We start from the raw sequence: 17,365 nt of genomic DNA, 5'->3' as shown, positions 1-17,365 counted from the left end.
TGTTATCTTGTGCCACATCACTTGACTGATGATCAGAAGGAGGCAAGTTTCGAGGCTTCACAGTATTTTGTCAAAAGGGTGGATGCGACATCCAATTTCTTCAACCATATTGTCACTGAGGATGAAACATGGTGCCTCTTGTATGATCCTGAAACGAAGCAGCAAAGCATAGAATGATGTTCTCCAACACGAATTTGTAAGAAAAAGATGAAAGCCAAAAAATCATGTATCAAAACGATACTCATCACCTGTTTTGATAATCAAGGCATTATCCACAGCCAATTTCTACCTGAGGGAATAACAATGAGCACTGATGGTACGTTGAAATTTTGACCCATTTCATGCAACGTCTATGCAGGGTACGACCCTAGTATGCACAAGAAGGTTCCTGGTTTTTTGTTCACAACAGCGTTCACCCACACACCCAATATCATCAACCAGTTCCAGGCAAAAAAGGGAGTGGTACAACTTGATATCCACTATACTCGCTGGATCTCAGTCATCCAGACTTCTTCCTATTCCCTCGACTCAAACTCACTTTGAAAGGGAAGAGCTTTGACGATATTTCTAACATCCAATGAAACATGATGCGGCTTTTGAACACGATCCCAAAGGAATACGTCATGCAAAGTTTCCAGGACATGTATCACAGAGCTCAGGAGTGCATAGTTATGGGAGGTGACTATTTCGGACAGTAATGTAACTGTATTTCATTGTTCAGCTATGTTAATGTTGCAAGACTATTCACCGAACTTTATTGTCACAGGCTGTACATACAAATATTGAGTTGTGCTGCAGATATACATCTCAACAGACTACTGCTACTACAAAAGAAGGGTTAAGGATTTTACATGGACTGGTTTACAAAGATTCTTGTCATGAAGTATTCATACAATACAAATACTTCACAATATATTCTTTCTATCTCCATAAATTCCCAGAAACTGAAGTAATGAAATGACCACAACACCATGTCCAAAATAACAACTTCAGACAAATAACTAAATTAAAAATGACTTACTGAAGCCTATGAATTAATAAGCTAACATGGTATAATAAGCTGTCAGAGTCCCTAAAAACTAGCAACAAAAAAACAATTCCAATCAAAACTAAAAGTACAGTCCCCACCAACAACAGGCCCATCAGCCTCCCAAACACTATGGCGAAGGTCCTTGAATCTGTGATCCTTCACCGACTTTCCCAACCTCTAGCAGCAGCTGGGACGATCCGTCCTGAACAGTTCCGATTCACTTCGCACCTCTCTGCTGAACTTCAGGTCCTACAGATCACTGAACATATCCTTAATCGAAAGGTGCTTGTTATTCACTTATGAATTTTAAAGCAATAAAGATAAAGAGCCTACTGATGTACTGTAAAATTAAAGAGTGAGACATAAAATGTTTCAAGTGTTTTTAGAAAATATGGAATTCTAGTTCATGGTAAGTTAAAGAATTCTATTGTTCTGGTAAGTCTAAAGATTGTAATGCATTTTGGCAAGCACTATTAAATGTGTTTCATTGCTGCCTTTAATACTAAAGACATAAATGCATTTCAAGTTTGCAAGAAGCATTATATTGATTACTCCAAGCAAAAAAATTTAAATAAATAAATAAACAAAACTCAACAGCAGAAATAAGTAGTTTGTTAATTTTATTGCTAAATCCTTCAATATTACAGTGTGTGTGTGTGCGTGTGTGTGTGTGTGTGTGTGTGTGTGTGTGTGTGTGTGTGTGTGTGTGTGTGTGGGGAGGGGGGGGGGATGCAAGACACCATTTTTCACTCCTACACACGAAGGTGCCCAGTTATATGATGATGAGTTGTTACATATATTAACAATATACCGGTAAGATGACATTTTAAGTTGAGACAAGCAGCACGAAAAGACACTTACACATTACCTTTTGGCCAAAGCCTTCTTCAGAAAAGGAAACACACATTCATTCACAAAAGCAAGCATACCTCACGTACACATGACTGCCATCTCTGACAGCTCGGAGCAGAATATATATATTATGTGTCAAGGAAAGACACCCTTCCATCAGACTATGAATGATGGATACAGCAATGTTCATTCTAAACATCCAAGACTACTGTAAGGGGTGGTGCAAGCTGGAGGAGGCTATATGATGTTTTAATAAGGCATGAAAGGATCTTTTTGTTGAAGTAACTAGTAAGTGCAGTTGGACAGCTACAATCAAAAGCTGGACAAGCAGTTTGAGTGTTTGTTTAAATTGGAGTCTTATAATTTTCAACATCTTCCAAAAAGTCAGTTTTCGTACTCACCAGGCTAAAACTTGGACTGAAAAAACACAACAGATATTCAGAAACAGTGACGTATAATAGGCTTGCAAAATTCATTTTATTTGAACAACAGGGTAAATCAGTTGTACTACTTGGAACAATGCGCATAGGAACCAATCACTCTATTGAATCTTCATGAATTCTTGTAGTAAGATGGAAAATGATGTATTCAGAATCTTGTTCTGTACATGGCACAACAAAATTCCATTAGCTATCAAGGACTGTGGGAATGTTACACATTATCTACACCCATATTCTGCAAGCTACCTTTCAGTGGGAGGCAGAGGATACTTTGGTGCAACTACCTATTATCTTCTTCTCTGCCCAACTCATGAATGATGAATGCGAAGAATAGCAGTTGGTAAACCTCTCATTGACACTAATTTCTCCGATTTTCTCATCATGAACATTTTGCCAGATATACATGGGAGGAAGAAATGTCTTGCCTGACTCTTCTTGCAACATACTCTTTCAGAATTTCAACAGCAAACCTCTCTGTGGTGCATACTGCCTCTCTTGTAGCATATGCCACTGGAGTTTGTTGAGATTTCTGTAATGCTCTCATCCCGACTAAACTCCTGCGGCATAATGTGTCACTCTTCACTGGATTAGCTCCACCTCTTCTATTAATCCAACCTGGTATGGATCCCAGACTCGTGATCAATATTCAAGAATTGGTTGAATAAGAGTTCTGTAAGCCACTTTTGTGGATGAGTTATATTTCCTTAAGAGTGTTTCAATGAATTTTAGGTTGCCACCCATTTTTTCCTACACTTTACTTAATGCGGTCATTCCACTTCCGGTCGTCCCTAGGTACTTTACAGTAGTTACTCTTTCTCGCAATTTGTGATTAAGAGCATAATTGCACAGTACTCGATTTCTTCTACTATGTATGTGCAACATGTTAAATTTATATACGTTCAAGGTCAACTGCAAGCTCCTGCACGGATCACTGACCCTATGCAGATCTTCCTGCAATTCACTACATCCTTCTGGGCTTCCTATCTTCTTACAAATAACCACTTTACCTGCTAACAGCTTCAAGGATCTTCCAGTGTTATGTGCTAGATCGTGTGTGTGTTGGGGGGGGGGGGGGGGGTGCAAATGGTCCTATCACAGTTCCTTCGGGTACTCCTGAAATTAAATAACATTTACATCTGACAATTTCGTCCTGCAAGGAAGTCCTGAATCCAGTCACAAATCTGATCTGATATTTGGCAAGCTCATATCTTCTTCACTGAATGACCATGTGGAACTATGTCCTGAAGTCAAGACACATGGCATCAACTTGTCATCATCTACAGCATTCTGGACATTTTCACCTATATTGGCTGCTATGAAAGAAATTTTATTAAGTAATAACTCTAAGGCAACAAGCAAACATGGTATCAGCACACACAATGCACGGTTGGCAGGAAGTGGAACATCTAGAGTTAAAGTGTTGCACTCACGGTCAAGGCCACTGCGGGGCAGTAACAAGTCTGTGCAAAACAGTGGTAACAGCAACCAGACGGCCTAGGCAAATGTGGGAATGGTAGCAAGTGTGCTTGAGTTTGAGAAGAATTCCATCCAAGGTGGGCATTTCCAGACATTAGGGAAGAGTGATGGGAAAGTGATGCTGCAACAGAAACTTATCTAAGAGCCCTGAAACTTCAGTGTTTAGTACAGAGAGTCGAGCCCATCATTACCAGGAAGCAGTCGAAGCAGTAGTAATTAATAGTTAGCACCAGAAATCAATGCTACAGTACTGGTCGTGCACAAAGTACATGTTGCCGACAGGATGACACTTTGATGCTGGTGCAGTAAGGCTCTGAGAAGGCAGTACACATTCACGAGGGGACAACTGAGTTTCCAGTAAGTATACATCAACAGCTTTTATCTTAAGTTTTCTGCCTGTTAGAGAAGAACATATACTGTAGAGTTTGTCTGTAGTAGTAACAAGTAGCACTTGATACTTCCTGTTGTTGGTGTATAGGAGGAACCTGTTGGAATAGAGGGGGAACAAGTGCTGTCTCACACTTGTCTCCAAATGTGGATAAGGTATCCACTTGCATTTCGGTAGAGATCACGCAGATGCTGCCTTGCAGATAAAAGCATTCACAGTTTCAGATACCTGTAGTTTATTTGCAGATGTCTGCAATAGTAACTGCTTTGTACTTTAGCTGCTCCCAAGGCAGTCTGTGAAGTGTGTTCTGGATGACAAGCTTGACCACTGAATACCTGAGAAGAGTGAGTTGCGTAATTTCTGCTGCCATGAGTTAACTCTTTGTAGTGATTGAGTGACCACATAACAAAAGTATTGGAGTAATCTTTAGTAAGAGTGCTTTAATAAAATGCACACCATGGACATAATTTCACATAATATGATTTTGTAGTGACCACGTTATTACAGATTACTTTGCAAAGTTCCTTCAGACATGAATGCATTTCCGAAGGACGTCTGCATCATACTTAAGAACAACACATACACTGCAACATCGTATTTATCCGCCGACGATGGCCAAGCGACTTTCAAGTAAAATGTCTCCCCTTTACAGGAATATATACACTGGATGTACAAATAAAGGTTGCTGACACAGGATTTATGACATTTGGAAATGTGGGTCTGGCCACTGAGTTGTACTTGGATAGTCAAATGATAAGGCGACCACTATCAAGAAGCGGGAAATTTGGATTCGAGTCCCAGTATGGCACAAATTTTCAGTGTCGTCATTCCGTTATGCAGCTGATAGTAATCCATATTCACAACTTTGAATACATTTCATGTATAACTTCATACACAAGGTAAAACAAGGTGATTTCACATTATTGCAAGAAGTCAAATTGGAATCAACAATTTGGAAGAAATTTGCTTATGTATTTGATGGCAACGAGAAAATCAAAGATATAGTGGCTTGTTTTGCATGTAAACAAGTGCACTCTTACACTAGACACAATATGGGGACTTCAAATTTGTTAAGACATGTATGTGACGCTGGACAAACAGTATTATTACTTTTTTAAATACTAAGAGCGAGAGTTCCAGAAATCCCACTGAATCTTAATATAGATGCGACAGTAAAAAACTCATCAACCTTGTCAGCAAAGACATTTTACCTATCAAAGTTGAGTATAAAAATGGATTTTTTCAAGACAGTACTATCCTGATGGATAGTACAGTGCAAGGATACCTCATGCAACCACCGTTTCAAGAAATTTAAAGGAAACCACTAATTGTCCATGTTAAGCTGTTTCTGGAGAGCTGACAAATGCTTTTAGAGATGTAGGAGTGGCACTAACAGTCAATCTATGGAGTGATTTATATCATAAAATAAACTATGTGGAACAGAATTAATAAATTCTTGTCGAGCTGTCACAACTTTTTTTTAAAATGACCAGGTCCGCCAAAAGTAACTGAAAGGAAATGTGGGCATGCTATGGGACAGCAAACTAGACCTCGCTGTCGTTCTAAGTTCTAGCAATACTGTTCACGGTAAATCAAGAAAATTTAATTACCTCTGTTTACAAAAAATTGTTGGAAGATGTAATAATCTTTCTGAAACCAATTAAAAATGCCTTCCTCGATATATTTTAAGTGTATTTACTGCTCCCAACAAGAACATTTAAGTTCAAAGTCAGATATGTGAAATGTTATATAATAAATATTAATGATCTTTTAAGTGCCTACCTAAATTTTTAACATGCATGAAAGTAATATTATTCTGGAACAGGCCATTCCAGCTGTCTGCGGAGCACTGTCACTTGCTGAGAACAATCAAATGAGTCAGCACGGAGGAGCCATGTGTTCCATTGGCCCCCACTTTATATGACTGCCGACCTCTTACTTGTGGCACCCACACCACTCCAAGCACTGCAATAGAAGCTCCAGAGAGTTCCTGCTCCATGACATTCGTTGCACCTCACTTGGCCTCCACATCCGTAAGCAATTGGATCTTCAAGGTAAATTCATGTCCACAAGGCTTGGCTTTACTGAGAAAACACATCAGTTTTTTTGTCATGGTTACCTCCAAATGCAGATGTGGATATGGAACTTGTGGCTGCAAATAAGGATCTTGCAGACACTGTGCAGGTAGCGTTTTTTTTTTTAGACATGCAGACAAGTACATATAGTCATAATTAGTAATAGCTGATATATTTCCTGTGTGTCAGAATATAGGAAGGCACAAGCAGTGACTTGCTTTTGGCTCCATTGTGCTATCCCTTTCCCTGCTCAGTGTACTGTAGCAGGGCACACATCTGCGCACAGTCAGGATGCTCCGCCAGCAGTGCCCACCGCATGCTGGTCATGATACAGCACTGAGTACCTGCTATGCTGTGCTGTTATCATTGCAGGCTCTTCTGTATTTATTCTCAACAATAAATTCTTAAAATAAAGTATACTTTGAATATTCTTGTTTGTTGATGTTCCCAAAACTAGTTACAATTACAGAGAAGCATGTTTCAAAGACGGTGTGTGCATCTGTGCTTGAGCACATGTGCATGCGTGTGCGACCTTTGTTGGCACACATGCACACGCCAGACATATTTCGAAACAAAGCTCCAGAAAATATCCCACATCACATTGTTCCCAGTAGTAACATGACTCTTTTTGTTTACTGTTCTTACTGTAAATGAGGCATCTACTTACAGGTCCATGAATCATTTTATTAATGATTCAACTATGATTGGAAAGTGCCTTTCTCAAAGCTGCAATGTATTTATCTCATTTGGTTGATGACCTCCTAATGCTTTCCTTTCTTGCTGGTATGTCTCTAAAACTCACAAATAGTGCTGAGATGAAATTCATGACTGAAGCACTTTTTTTTTATGAACATTGTATATAAAAAGGGAATTCAGAAATATATGTCCAAGACGTCAAAACAGAGGTTTTTTTTCCTTTCTGAGTGATTTGTGAATACATTCCGTTAAGCTTAGTATGCTACATTTGGCCATTCCACCCATAGACTCATTGTTAATATAATACACATTTTAGTTTACATTTTTAGAGAATAGTATGCATTCCATTTTCCCACTTGATTTCATTTCAGCTGTATGGCCTGTTGTGAGCATACCATATTTACCTTAGTAAAAGACGACCCTTTTTTAAAAAAAAAAAAAAAAAATGTATTTTTGATACATTCTAACTAACCAAAATTGCAAACTACATTACGAACATTACGTTTCTGCCTAAAAAGTTAACATTATACTTACAGTGAATTTATGACATTTATTTATTGTCTACATTTTGATAATTCAATGAGAAATAAAATAAATGAAAATAACTGGTTTACACTAATTTGCAGACCATTTTCTTTTCTACATTTTTCACTTACTAACCCTGTCTCCGGGAGGGGCTACTCAGGACGACGTCATTATCAGGAGAAAGAAAACTGGTGTTCTACGGATCAGAGCGTGGAATGTTAGATCCCTTAATCGGGCAGGTAGGTTCGAAAAGTTGAGAAGGGAAATGGATAGGTTAAAGTTAGATGATGTGGTAATTAGTGAAGTTCAGTGGCAGGAGGAACAAGACTTCTGGTCAGGTGACTACAGGGCTATAAATACAAAATCAAGTAGGGTTAATGCAGGAGTAGGTTTTTAATGATGAATAAAAAAAATAGGAGTGCGGCTAAGCTACTACAAACAGCATAGTGAACGCATTATTATGACCAAGATAGACAAAAAGCCCATGCCCACCACAGTAGTACTAGTTTATATGCCAACTAGCTCCGTAGATGACGAAGAGATTGATTAAATGTATGATGAGATAAAAGAAATTATTCAGATAGTGAAGGGAGATCAAAATGTAGTAGTCCACCCTTCTTTTCCTCAACAAGCTTTTTGAAAAAAAAAAAAAGTATTTTTGACATAGTCTAACTAATCAAAATTACATTCAATAGTAGGAAAAGGAAAAGAAGGAAACATAGTAAGTGAATACGGAATGGGGGTAAGGAATGAAAGAGGAAGTCGCCTGGTAGAATTTTGCACATAGCGTAACTTAATCATAGCTAACACTTGGTTCAAGAATCATGAAAGAAGACTGCATACATGGAAGAGGCCTGGAGATAATGGAAGGTTTCAGATAGATTACATAATGATAAGGCAGAGATTTAGGAACGAGGTTGTAAATTGTAAGACATTTCCAGGGACAGATGTGGAGTGTGACAACAATCTGTTGGTTATAAACTGTAGACTAAAACCGAAGAAACTGCAAAAAGGTGAGAATATAAGGAGATGGGGCCTGGCTAAACTGACAGAACCAGAGGTTGTACAGAGTTTCAGGGATAGCATTAGGGAACGATTAATAAGAATGTGGGAAAGAAATGCAGTAGATGAAGAATGGGAGGCTTTGAGAGATGAAATAGTGAAGACAGCAGAGGATCAAGAAGGTAAAAAAACAAGGGCTAGTAGAAATAATTGGGCAACAGAAGAAATATTGAATTTAATTGATGATAGGAGAAAATACAAAAATGCAGTGAATGAAGCAGGCAAAAATCAATACAAATGTCTCAAAAATGAGATCGGCAGAAACAGCCTACAGGAAAACTAAAGAGACCTTTGGAGAAAAGAGAATCAGCTGTATGAACAGCAAGAGCTCAGATGAAAAACAAGTCCTAAGCAAAGAAGAGAAAGCAGAACGGTGGAAGGGGTATCTAGAGGGTCTATACAAGGGTGATGTACTTGAGGGCAATATTATGGAAATGGAAGAGAACATAGATGAAGATGAAATGGGAGATATGATACTGTGTGACGAATATGACAGAGCACTGAATGACATAGGTCGAAATAAGGCCTAGGGAGTACACAACATTCCATTAGAACTACTTATAGGATTGGGAGAGCCAGCCATGACAAAACTCTACCATTTGGTGAGCAAGATGTATGAGACAGGCGAAATAACCTCAGACTTCAAGAAGAATATAATAATTACAATGCCAAAGAAAGCAGCTGTCGACATATACAAAAGTTACTGAACTATAAGTTTAATAAGTCACAGATGCAAAATATCAACATGAATTCTTTACAGACGAATGGAAAAACTGGTAGATGCCAACCTCGGGGAAGATCAGTTTGGATTCCGTAGAGATGTTGGAACACGTGAGGCAATACTGACGCTACACCTCATCTTAGAAGATAGATTAAGGAAAGGCAAACCTACGTTTCTAGCATTTGTAGACTTAGAGAAAGCTTTTGACAATGTTGACTGGAATACTCTCTTTCAAATTCTGACCATGGCAGGGGTAAAATACAGGGAACGAAAGATTTTGGCAATTTGTACAGAAACCAGATGTCAGTTATAAGAATCGAGGGGCATGAATGGGAAGCAGTGGTTGGGAAGGGAATGAGACTGTGTTATACCCTATCCCCGATGTTATTCAATCTGTAGATTGAGCAAGCAGTAAAGGAAACAAAAGAGAAATTCGGAGTAGGAATTAAAATCCATGGAGAAGAAATAAAAACTATGAGGTTTGCCAAAGACATTGTAATTCTGTCAGAGACAGCAAATGACTTGGAAGAGCAGTTTAACGGAATGGACAGTGTCTTGAAAGGAGGATATAAGACAAATATCAACAAAAGCAAAATGAGGATAACGGAATGTAGTCAAATTAAACTGGGTGATGCTGATGGAATTAGATTGGGAAATGAGACACTTAAAGTAATAAATGAGTTTTGCCTTTACATATGTCTGCTTGTGTCTGTGTATGTGCGGACGGGTGTGTGTGTGTGTGTGTGTGTGTGTGTGTGTGTGTGTGTGTGGGCGCGCGCGCGCGCGTGTGCGTGCGCGTGCGTGAGTGAATACCCGCCCTTTTTACCCCTTAAGGTAAGTCTTTCTGCATGGAACACTTTATAGTATTTTACATTAATTCGTATGGAATAAATTGTTATGCTTGATGAGTTTTCACTCTGTGAGTAAGATTCTAGAACGAATTATGCTTACTATGCGAGGTTCGACTGTACATACATCATAGTGTCTATTGCTATAAATTCTCTCTCTCCTGTTTGCAGTTAGGCTTCAAGTTTTGATGTACCTTTCCTGTTCATGTGAACTGTACCTACTGCATTTGTTCCTCTTTAATGAAAGTAATGGGAGTGAGATGGACTTGTGTACCAACTGTCCCCATATACCATGTGGCTCTTCCCAAGTAAGGTTCCAAAGGTGTTGTCGCAATATTCTCAGTAATTTACAAATATCTTCCCTGACTACTATGTCACACCTTGCACCAGTATAAATTAAAGAAAAAGTCAAACATAAATCCTGTTTCACAATCATGAAGAACAAATATTTTTATACCCAAATGAGATCTTTTAGAAGGAACGTATTGTTTCAAAGTCAAGACTCTCTTGAGCAATAAAATACTTTCACCTATAAAAAGTTTTTCGATTGGAGTGAGTGCTGTCCTGAACTTCCCTTTCAGGTAAGAAGTGACTGATCTTATTTTGTACAGCCTATCATCTAGAGCAGAAACATGCAGGATTTGAAGTAACAATAGATACCTGTCACAAGACATTATTTCACTAATAATTCGAGTTGTGAGGAGAAGATCACTTGACCAAGATTCAGACTATTTCAGTTTTTTAATTCTTGTCATGAGAAGAGTTACGGCAGGAAACAACAAATTTCTGCTATACACTTATATTTCTGGCCCTTCAAATGGCTTCTCTCATAGAGTAGCACTCTGAACATTGTAGTAACCATTAGTTTTGTCTACAATAATTGAGGAATTCTACTAATACAGCAAAAAACTGGTGATGATGACAATAATTGAGACTAACTTCTTCATGAAAAATGTCTCAAAAACTTGCAGTGCACTAGGATTTTCCAGAAGTGTAAGATTCACACCTGGATATGCTGTATCAAAATCATAACCCTGGGATTCAGCTCCTTTTTACACCACTGAAATTTGTCCTCAAACTCACTTTTTTCACTGGGAGCACATCAACTTCATCTCATTTATTGCTGCCTGTCGTTCTTCCAGAAGGCCTAAATATGCAACGAGAGAAAAACTTTCTGGCCAATGAGATTGTGAAGGACAGGAATCAAGAGTCACATTATCTTCAGTTTCAGGTGAAGAAAGAAAATCATCATCATCACCACTTTCCACGAAAATGTTTTATTTCCTTGTCAGATAGCATGTAGTTACATATTTTCAAACAAAATGAAACAGTACAAAACAAGTCATCAGGTCGACAAACTACAGCTTCTGCTATCTGAAGAACCACTATAAATCCTACAAGCTACAAAACTGTTAAGGCTTTCATGGCCACTTGTTGACAAATTACCTGTCAGTGCCTGTCTCAGGATATTCGGCTGATGTTCCTTTGATAGTTCTTCTGATGTTTCACCAGCACAAGTGGCTGGCATTGTCAAATCTTCATCCCTCATTGCTGCTGGTGGACTGGACTAGAGATCACGGCCGCAGATCATATGTACCTGGTGTGTCAATGTCCAAGGGCTTTTTTGTGGTCATTACTGCTGCAGTTCTCCCCTCGCTGCCTGCAACAGTCATCCTCTGCAGCACGGGAATCCACGAGCCATTCATCTCGAAGCTTTCTTGTTTCTTGCTGAAGCTATTGTTATATCTGTTTATTTCTATAGCTTCCCTGAACAAGCAGATATAATAGCTCTTCTCTACAGCAAGAATTTCCATGTTGGTTAATTTCACTATGTGGTCAGTCTCTCACAGTGCATGCCCCACAATGGCTGAGAAGGTGAATAAATTAAAACTTGGACCAAATGATATCCTGGTCAGCTCTGATGATGTTTCTTTGTTTACTAAAGAGCCACTAGATGATTCTCTGGAGTGTATCATTTCCATTTTCCTGCAAGACATTACCAACTTCTTTCATGCATGTCTCACCACGAGCTATTTCACTTGGAAAGGCAACTTCTACGAACTACTGGAAGACATAGTCTCAATTAGTACACTTAGTCCAGTGGTGGCTGTCAATTCTTAATGAAACATTTTGAAGCACAGGCATTGGACTCGGAGCCTCATAAACCTGAAGTGTGATATAGATATTTCAATGATAGTTTGATATCTTCGTTGTGGGCATAAAGGCAAGGAACATCTCAGCAACTTCCTAAGACACCTGAACAGTCTCTATGCCAACATAAAATTTGCTCAGAAAAGGACCAACAGCTACCCTGGGACACAGTGTGTATCGAAAACTAACACACAAGGACCAATACCTACACAAACTATCAAATCACCACCTGAGCCAGAAAAGAGACATGATTAATAAGCTTGCAATAAAAGCAAGACAAATGTGGAACCATAGCACCTCAGACGTGAGATGCAACACCTGGAAAGTGTTCTGAGGAGCAATAAGTACTCCACCAGTTACATAAGAAGCATTATAGAAACAATGTCTCAGCAAAGTGACACATCAGAAAAAGAAATTCCAGGAACAGCCTTTCTGCCAAACATTTCCAGACTGGTGGACAGAACCAGCTGTATATTGCACAAACAAGGCAAAAAGACTAGTTATAAACAGACAAAGAAGATCAAAAAGCGTCTCAGATTGGCAAAAGAGAAAAGGGACCCCATTTGCAATGTAGGAAACATACTGTACACCATGCACACGTAGAAAAAGTCTATGTTGGAATGACTAAATGGTCAGTCAACACCAGGAACACCATACGTGAGTGGTGTTGCAGGTTGAATCATGTAGAGAAATTGGCTATAGCAGAGTAGGCACTGTGTGAGATTAACGACATAGTGAAATTCCCTAACATGGAAGTTTTTGCCGTAGAGGAGACCTATTACACCCACCTGTTCTACATCTACATCTACATCCATACTCCGCAAGCCATCTGACGGTGTGTGGCGGAGGGTACCCTAAGTACCTCTATCGGTTCTCCCTTCTATTCCAATCTCGTATTGTACGTGCAAAGAAGGATTGTCGGTATGCTTCTGTGTGGGCTCTAATCTCGGTCTCTTCGCGAGATATATGTAGGAGGGAGCAATATACTGCTTGACTCTTCGGTGAAGGTATGATCTCGAAACTTTAAAAAAAGCCCGTACCGAGCTACTGAGCGTCTCTCCTGCAGAGTCTTCCACTGGAGTTTATTTATCATCTCCGTAATGCTTTCGCGATTACTAAATGATCCTGTAATGAAGCGCGCTGCTCTCCGTTGGATCTTCTCTATCTCTTCTATCAACCCCATCTGGCGCGGATCCCACACTGCCGAGCAGTATTCAAGCAGTGGGCGAACAAGCGTACTGTAACCTACTTCCCTTGTTGTCGGATTGCATTTCCTTAGGATTCTTGCAATGAATCTCAGTCTGGCATCCGCCTTACCGACGATCAACTTCATATGATCATTCCATTTTAAATCACTCCTAATGCATACTCCCAGATAATTTATGGAATTAACTGCTTCCCGTTGCTGACCTGCTATTTTGTAGCTAAATGATAAGGGACCTATCTTTCTATGTATTCGCATCACATTACACTTGTCTACATTGAGATTCACTTGCCATTCCGTGCACCATGCGTCAATTCGCTGCAGATCCTCCTGCATTTCAGTACAATTTTCCATTGTTGCAACCTCTCGATACACCACAGCATCATCTGCAAAAAGCCTCAGTGAACTTCCGATGTCATCCACCAGGTCATTTATGTATATTGTGAATAGCAACGGTCCTATGACACTTCCCTGCGGCACACCTGAAATCACTCTTACTTCGGAAGACTTCTCTCCATTGAGAATGACATGCTGCGTTCTGTTATCTAGGAACTCCTCAATCCAATCACACAATTGATCTGATAGTCCATATGCTCTTACTTTGTTCATTAAACGACTGTGGGGAACTGTGTCAAACGCCTTGCGGAAGTCAAGAAACACGGCATCTACCTGTGAACCCGTGTCTAAGGCGCTCTGAGTCTCGTGGACGAATAGCGCGAGCTGGGTTTCACACGACCGTCTTTTTCGAAACCCATGCTGATTCCTACAGAGTAGATTTATAGTCTCCAGAAAAGACATTATACTTGAACGAAAGCTATAGAAATACACCAACATGGCAACAAACCCAACAAGAAATAAGAATGCCTTAAGGTGAACGGATCCTGGATTCCCTTGCTGCAGAGAACAGCCTTTGCAGGTAGCAAGGGGAAAACCGCAGCGCTAATGACCACAGAAAAGCCCTTGGATGTTGGCACACCAAACACATATAATCGGTGGCTGCGAGCTTGACTCCAGTTCACTACCAGCAGTTGAAACTGAAGCTTTGGCAATGCCAGCTACTTGTGCTGGCATAATATCAGAAAAATCATCAAACAAACTGTGGATGAAGAACCAAAGACAGAAGCCAACGGGCAATTTGTCATTCCTACAAGCTGCTTGGAGCTCCATAAGTGACGCCATGTTATCATACTGCTAACATTTACTAAGAAAACATCAAAATGTTTGTATCCAACATTAGCACTCCTGTCACTCTCAGTTTCTCTCACATATATAAGTCATTAACCCAGGAGGCACAATGACTGTGCACCAATATACATGTCACTAGCAGATAAAAGATTAAGGCATTTAGTTGCATATTTTTGGAATGTGTTTTAAGCAGAGCTCTTGTCTCTGGTAGAGAAAAGCTGAAACCAGAAACTAGAAGCTGCTGGAAAGGCATAACATGTAGAGTGGTATAGTGTACTTATTGATTGGCAAAGATAATGCAATAACTGCAAAGTATCACTCCGAATAAGATTACTCTGTTGGAAAATTAAATTTTTTGAACTGAATCCTTGACTGTTTGCCCCCTTATTCCTTTCATAACTTCTCCTCACCATTCCAGAATCATCTGTGCTAAGCAATCTAGAGAATTTGTCCCTCTCACTCTGTTAAAGATGACTTAGTAAACCTTAGCCCATGATCGAAAATACTGAGAACAATGTGCTGATTGCACTACGCAGACCACACCATTACTCCAGCTGGTGAAAGGGCCTGTGCCGGGTCATGAAAGACTGAACAAAGTGAGTTAAGATTTACAAGATCTTTGTTTGAAGAATCCACACTGATTTTTACAGACAATATTTTCATTCTCTACAGCAGCCATTATACATGAGTGTAAAACATGTTCCAAAATTCTACAACAGACTGATGTCAGCAATATACGCCTACAGTTATGTGCATATAGCCTACAACTCTTCTGGCAAACAGGAGCTATCTGCACTTCTTTTCCAGTCACTAGATACCCTTTGTTGCTCAAATAACCAGTGATACACTGCTGCTAGAAATAAAGGAAGTTTTTCGCTTCATTTCTGCAGAATCTTCACAGGTATCTCACCCAGTTCTATGCATTTCCACCATGTTAAGTGATTGAAGTTGCTTTTCTATTATTCCACAGCCACTTATCTCACTTCATGTGATGATTTAGAGAAGAAACTATATTATGATCTTCCATGGTGAAACAATTTTGGAAGACTGAATACAGTATTTCAGCCTTCTCACTGTCATCTCCCATTTAGGTACCAGTTTGGTCACTGAGTGACTGAACAGGTGATTTCAATCCACTTACTGACTTTAAATATAAGACCAAAACTTAAATTTAGTAGTTAGATTACAGGCAAAATCTTACTTTCAAATTCACTGATCGCTTCTCTCATTGTGGTCCTTACGCTATGTTCAGCCTTTGTTTTATACCTAGGCTTTGACTACACTTAAATCTGTGAAGAAGCTCTCTTTGCTTGATAGCAACTTTCTAAAATGTCTATTAATCCACAATGGGTCTTTTCCATTCCTTAAAACTGTGCTCAGCACATACTTCTCTAAGGCTTATTGAACAAAGGTTTTGAATTTTATCCATTTGTGCTCTACATCTTCATCCTCAGAACTAAATATATCATGTTGCATACTCAGATACTCTACAACTTGCATCATGCTACTCTCGCTAAGCAAAATATTTTCATATATTTTTTTAACATTCTTTCTAATACTCATAGTCGTTAAGATCACTTTATTCACTAATGCGATCACTAATACCCCCCCCCCCCCCTCTACGTTAACTAATTCAAAAAGGAATTAAGAATATGGTGACCAATATTTTATACAGTGAGCTTCTTTGGTGACACCACTGATTTACGAGAGATGTCACATTCTTAACCTTACAAATAACTCCACGTCCATTTAATGTTACCACTTTCGGATAAAACTGGACCAAACTCTGGGTTGTTTTACTTTTTTCAGTGATCATACAGGTAGCATAGTCAGCATGAATAAATTAAATCCCCAAATTTCATTAAGAAGGACATGAAAGTTAAAGACAAAATGTAATTAGCCTCTAATCATGAAAATGGTAATGTCTCACAATTCAAGCAAATAAGGTTTGTTATCCTGAGATATGAATATTATAAATTAAATGTCACAAACTGCACTGGACTATTAAAAATGGAAAAAAGTACAGCCCTGTGGATGTCCAGCTTAACTGCACCTATTGTACATTCCAGGTATCATCCCACATAATTTTCACTAGTTTCAAAAGTTGAAAGAATACATGGATAAAAAGAGTTTTACAAGTGGTTATATTCAAGCAGCAGCGATAAAATTTTGGGAAAACTAACAGACCACTCCTATAGCACTGACTTAAAAAGAATAAAGGTTTGTTCTAAATGTGCATCAAATTAATTCCTTATTCCTTAGAAGATTGACTGTAGAGTTTATCTTCTTCATATGATTGTACTCTGTCTTACCTGATCATTTCACCCACACATTCGTTGATAATATTGTTAAATAACTGCTGTATATATCCAGCAGACACTTGGGTGCCTCCAGAAATTTTCTTGCTTTCAAGTGATCCTCCATCTGGCTGCAAATTAAATTTGGTTTACAAATATTATCATTATTTATTACAAAAATAGGTTTAAAAATGAAAATGACTTGAATTCAGATAACCACAATTACTATAATTGCAAGACTGCTTGTAAATTTAATGAATCTGTATAATAAGATGTTGTGATTGATTCTTAACCCTTAACATTACAGTACACAGTATCACTGAATTTTCAATCAATAATTATAGTTATTATCTGGGAGCTAAGGAAGTAATGACTATTATTTGTAGTGAATGTTATAATTTAGTTTCAATTAAAT

The 17,365-nt window shown here is 38.8% G+C and overlaps 1 protein-coding gene across 1 annotated transcript in view; it reads right to left on the bottom strand.

The window, feature by feature from the left end:
• Positions 1-17,365, bottom strand: part of LOC126266846 (germinal-center associated nuclear protein) — a 296,356-nt gene that overhangs the window by 151,770 nt on the left and 127,221 nt on the right. The window contains exon 13 of the mRNA XM_049971439.1: positions 16,966-17,081. Coding sequence (XP_049827396.1) covers positions 16,966-17,081 — 116 coding nt within the window. The remainder of the gene's footprint in view (positions 1-16,965; positions 17,082-17,365) is intronic.

The sequence above is a fragment of the Schistocerca gregaria genome, chromosome 1, assembly GCF_023897955.1.
Source record: "Schistocerca gregaria isolate iqSchGreg1 chromosome 1, iqSchGreg1.2, whole genome shotgun sequence".
Taxonomy (NCBI): Eukaryota; Metazoa; Arthropoda; class Insecta; order Orthoptera; family Acrididae; genus Schistocerca; species Schistocerca gregaria.
Note: the sequence above shows the minus strand (reverse complement) of the source record. Positions and strands in the feature narration are given on the sequence as shown.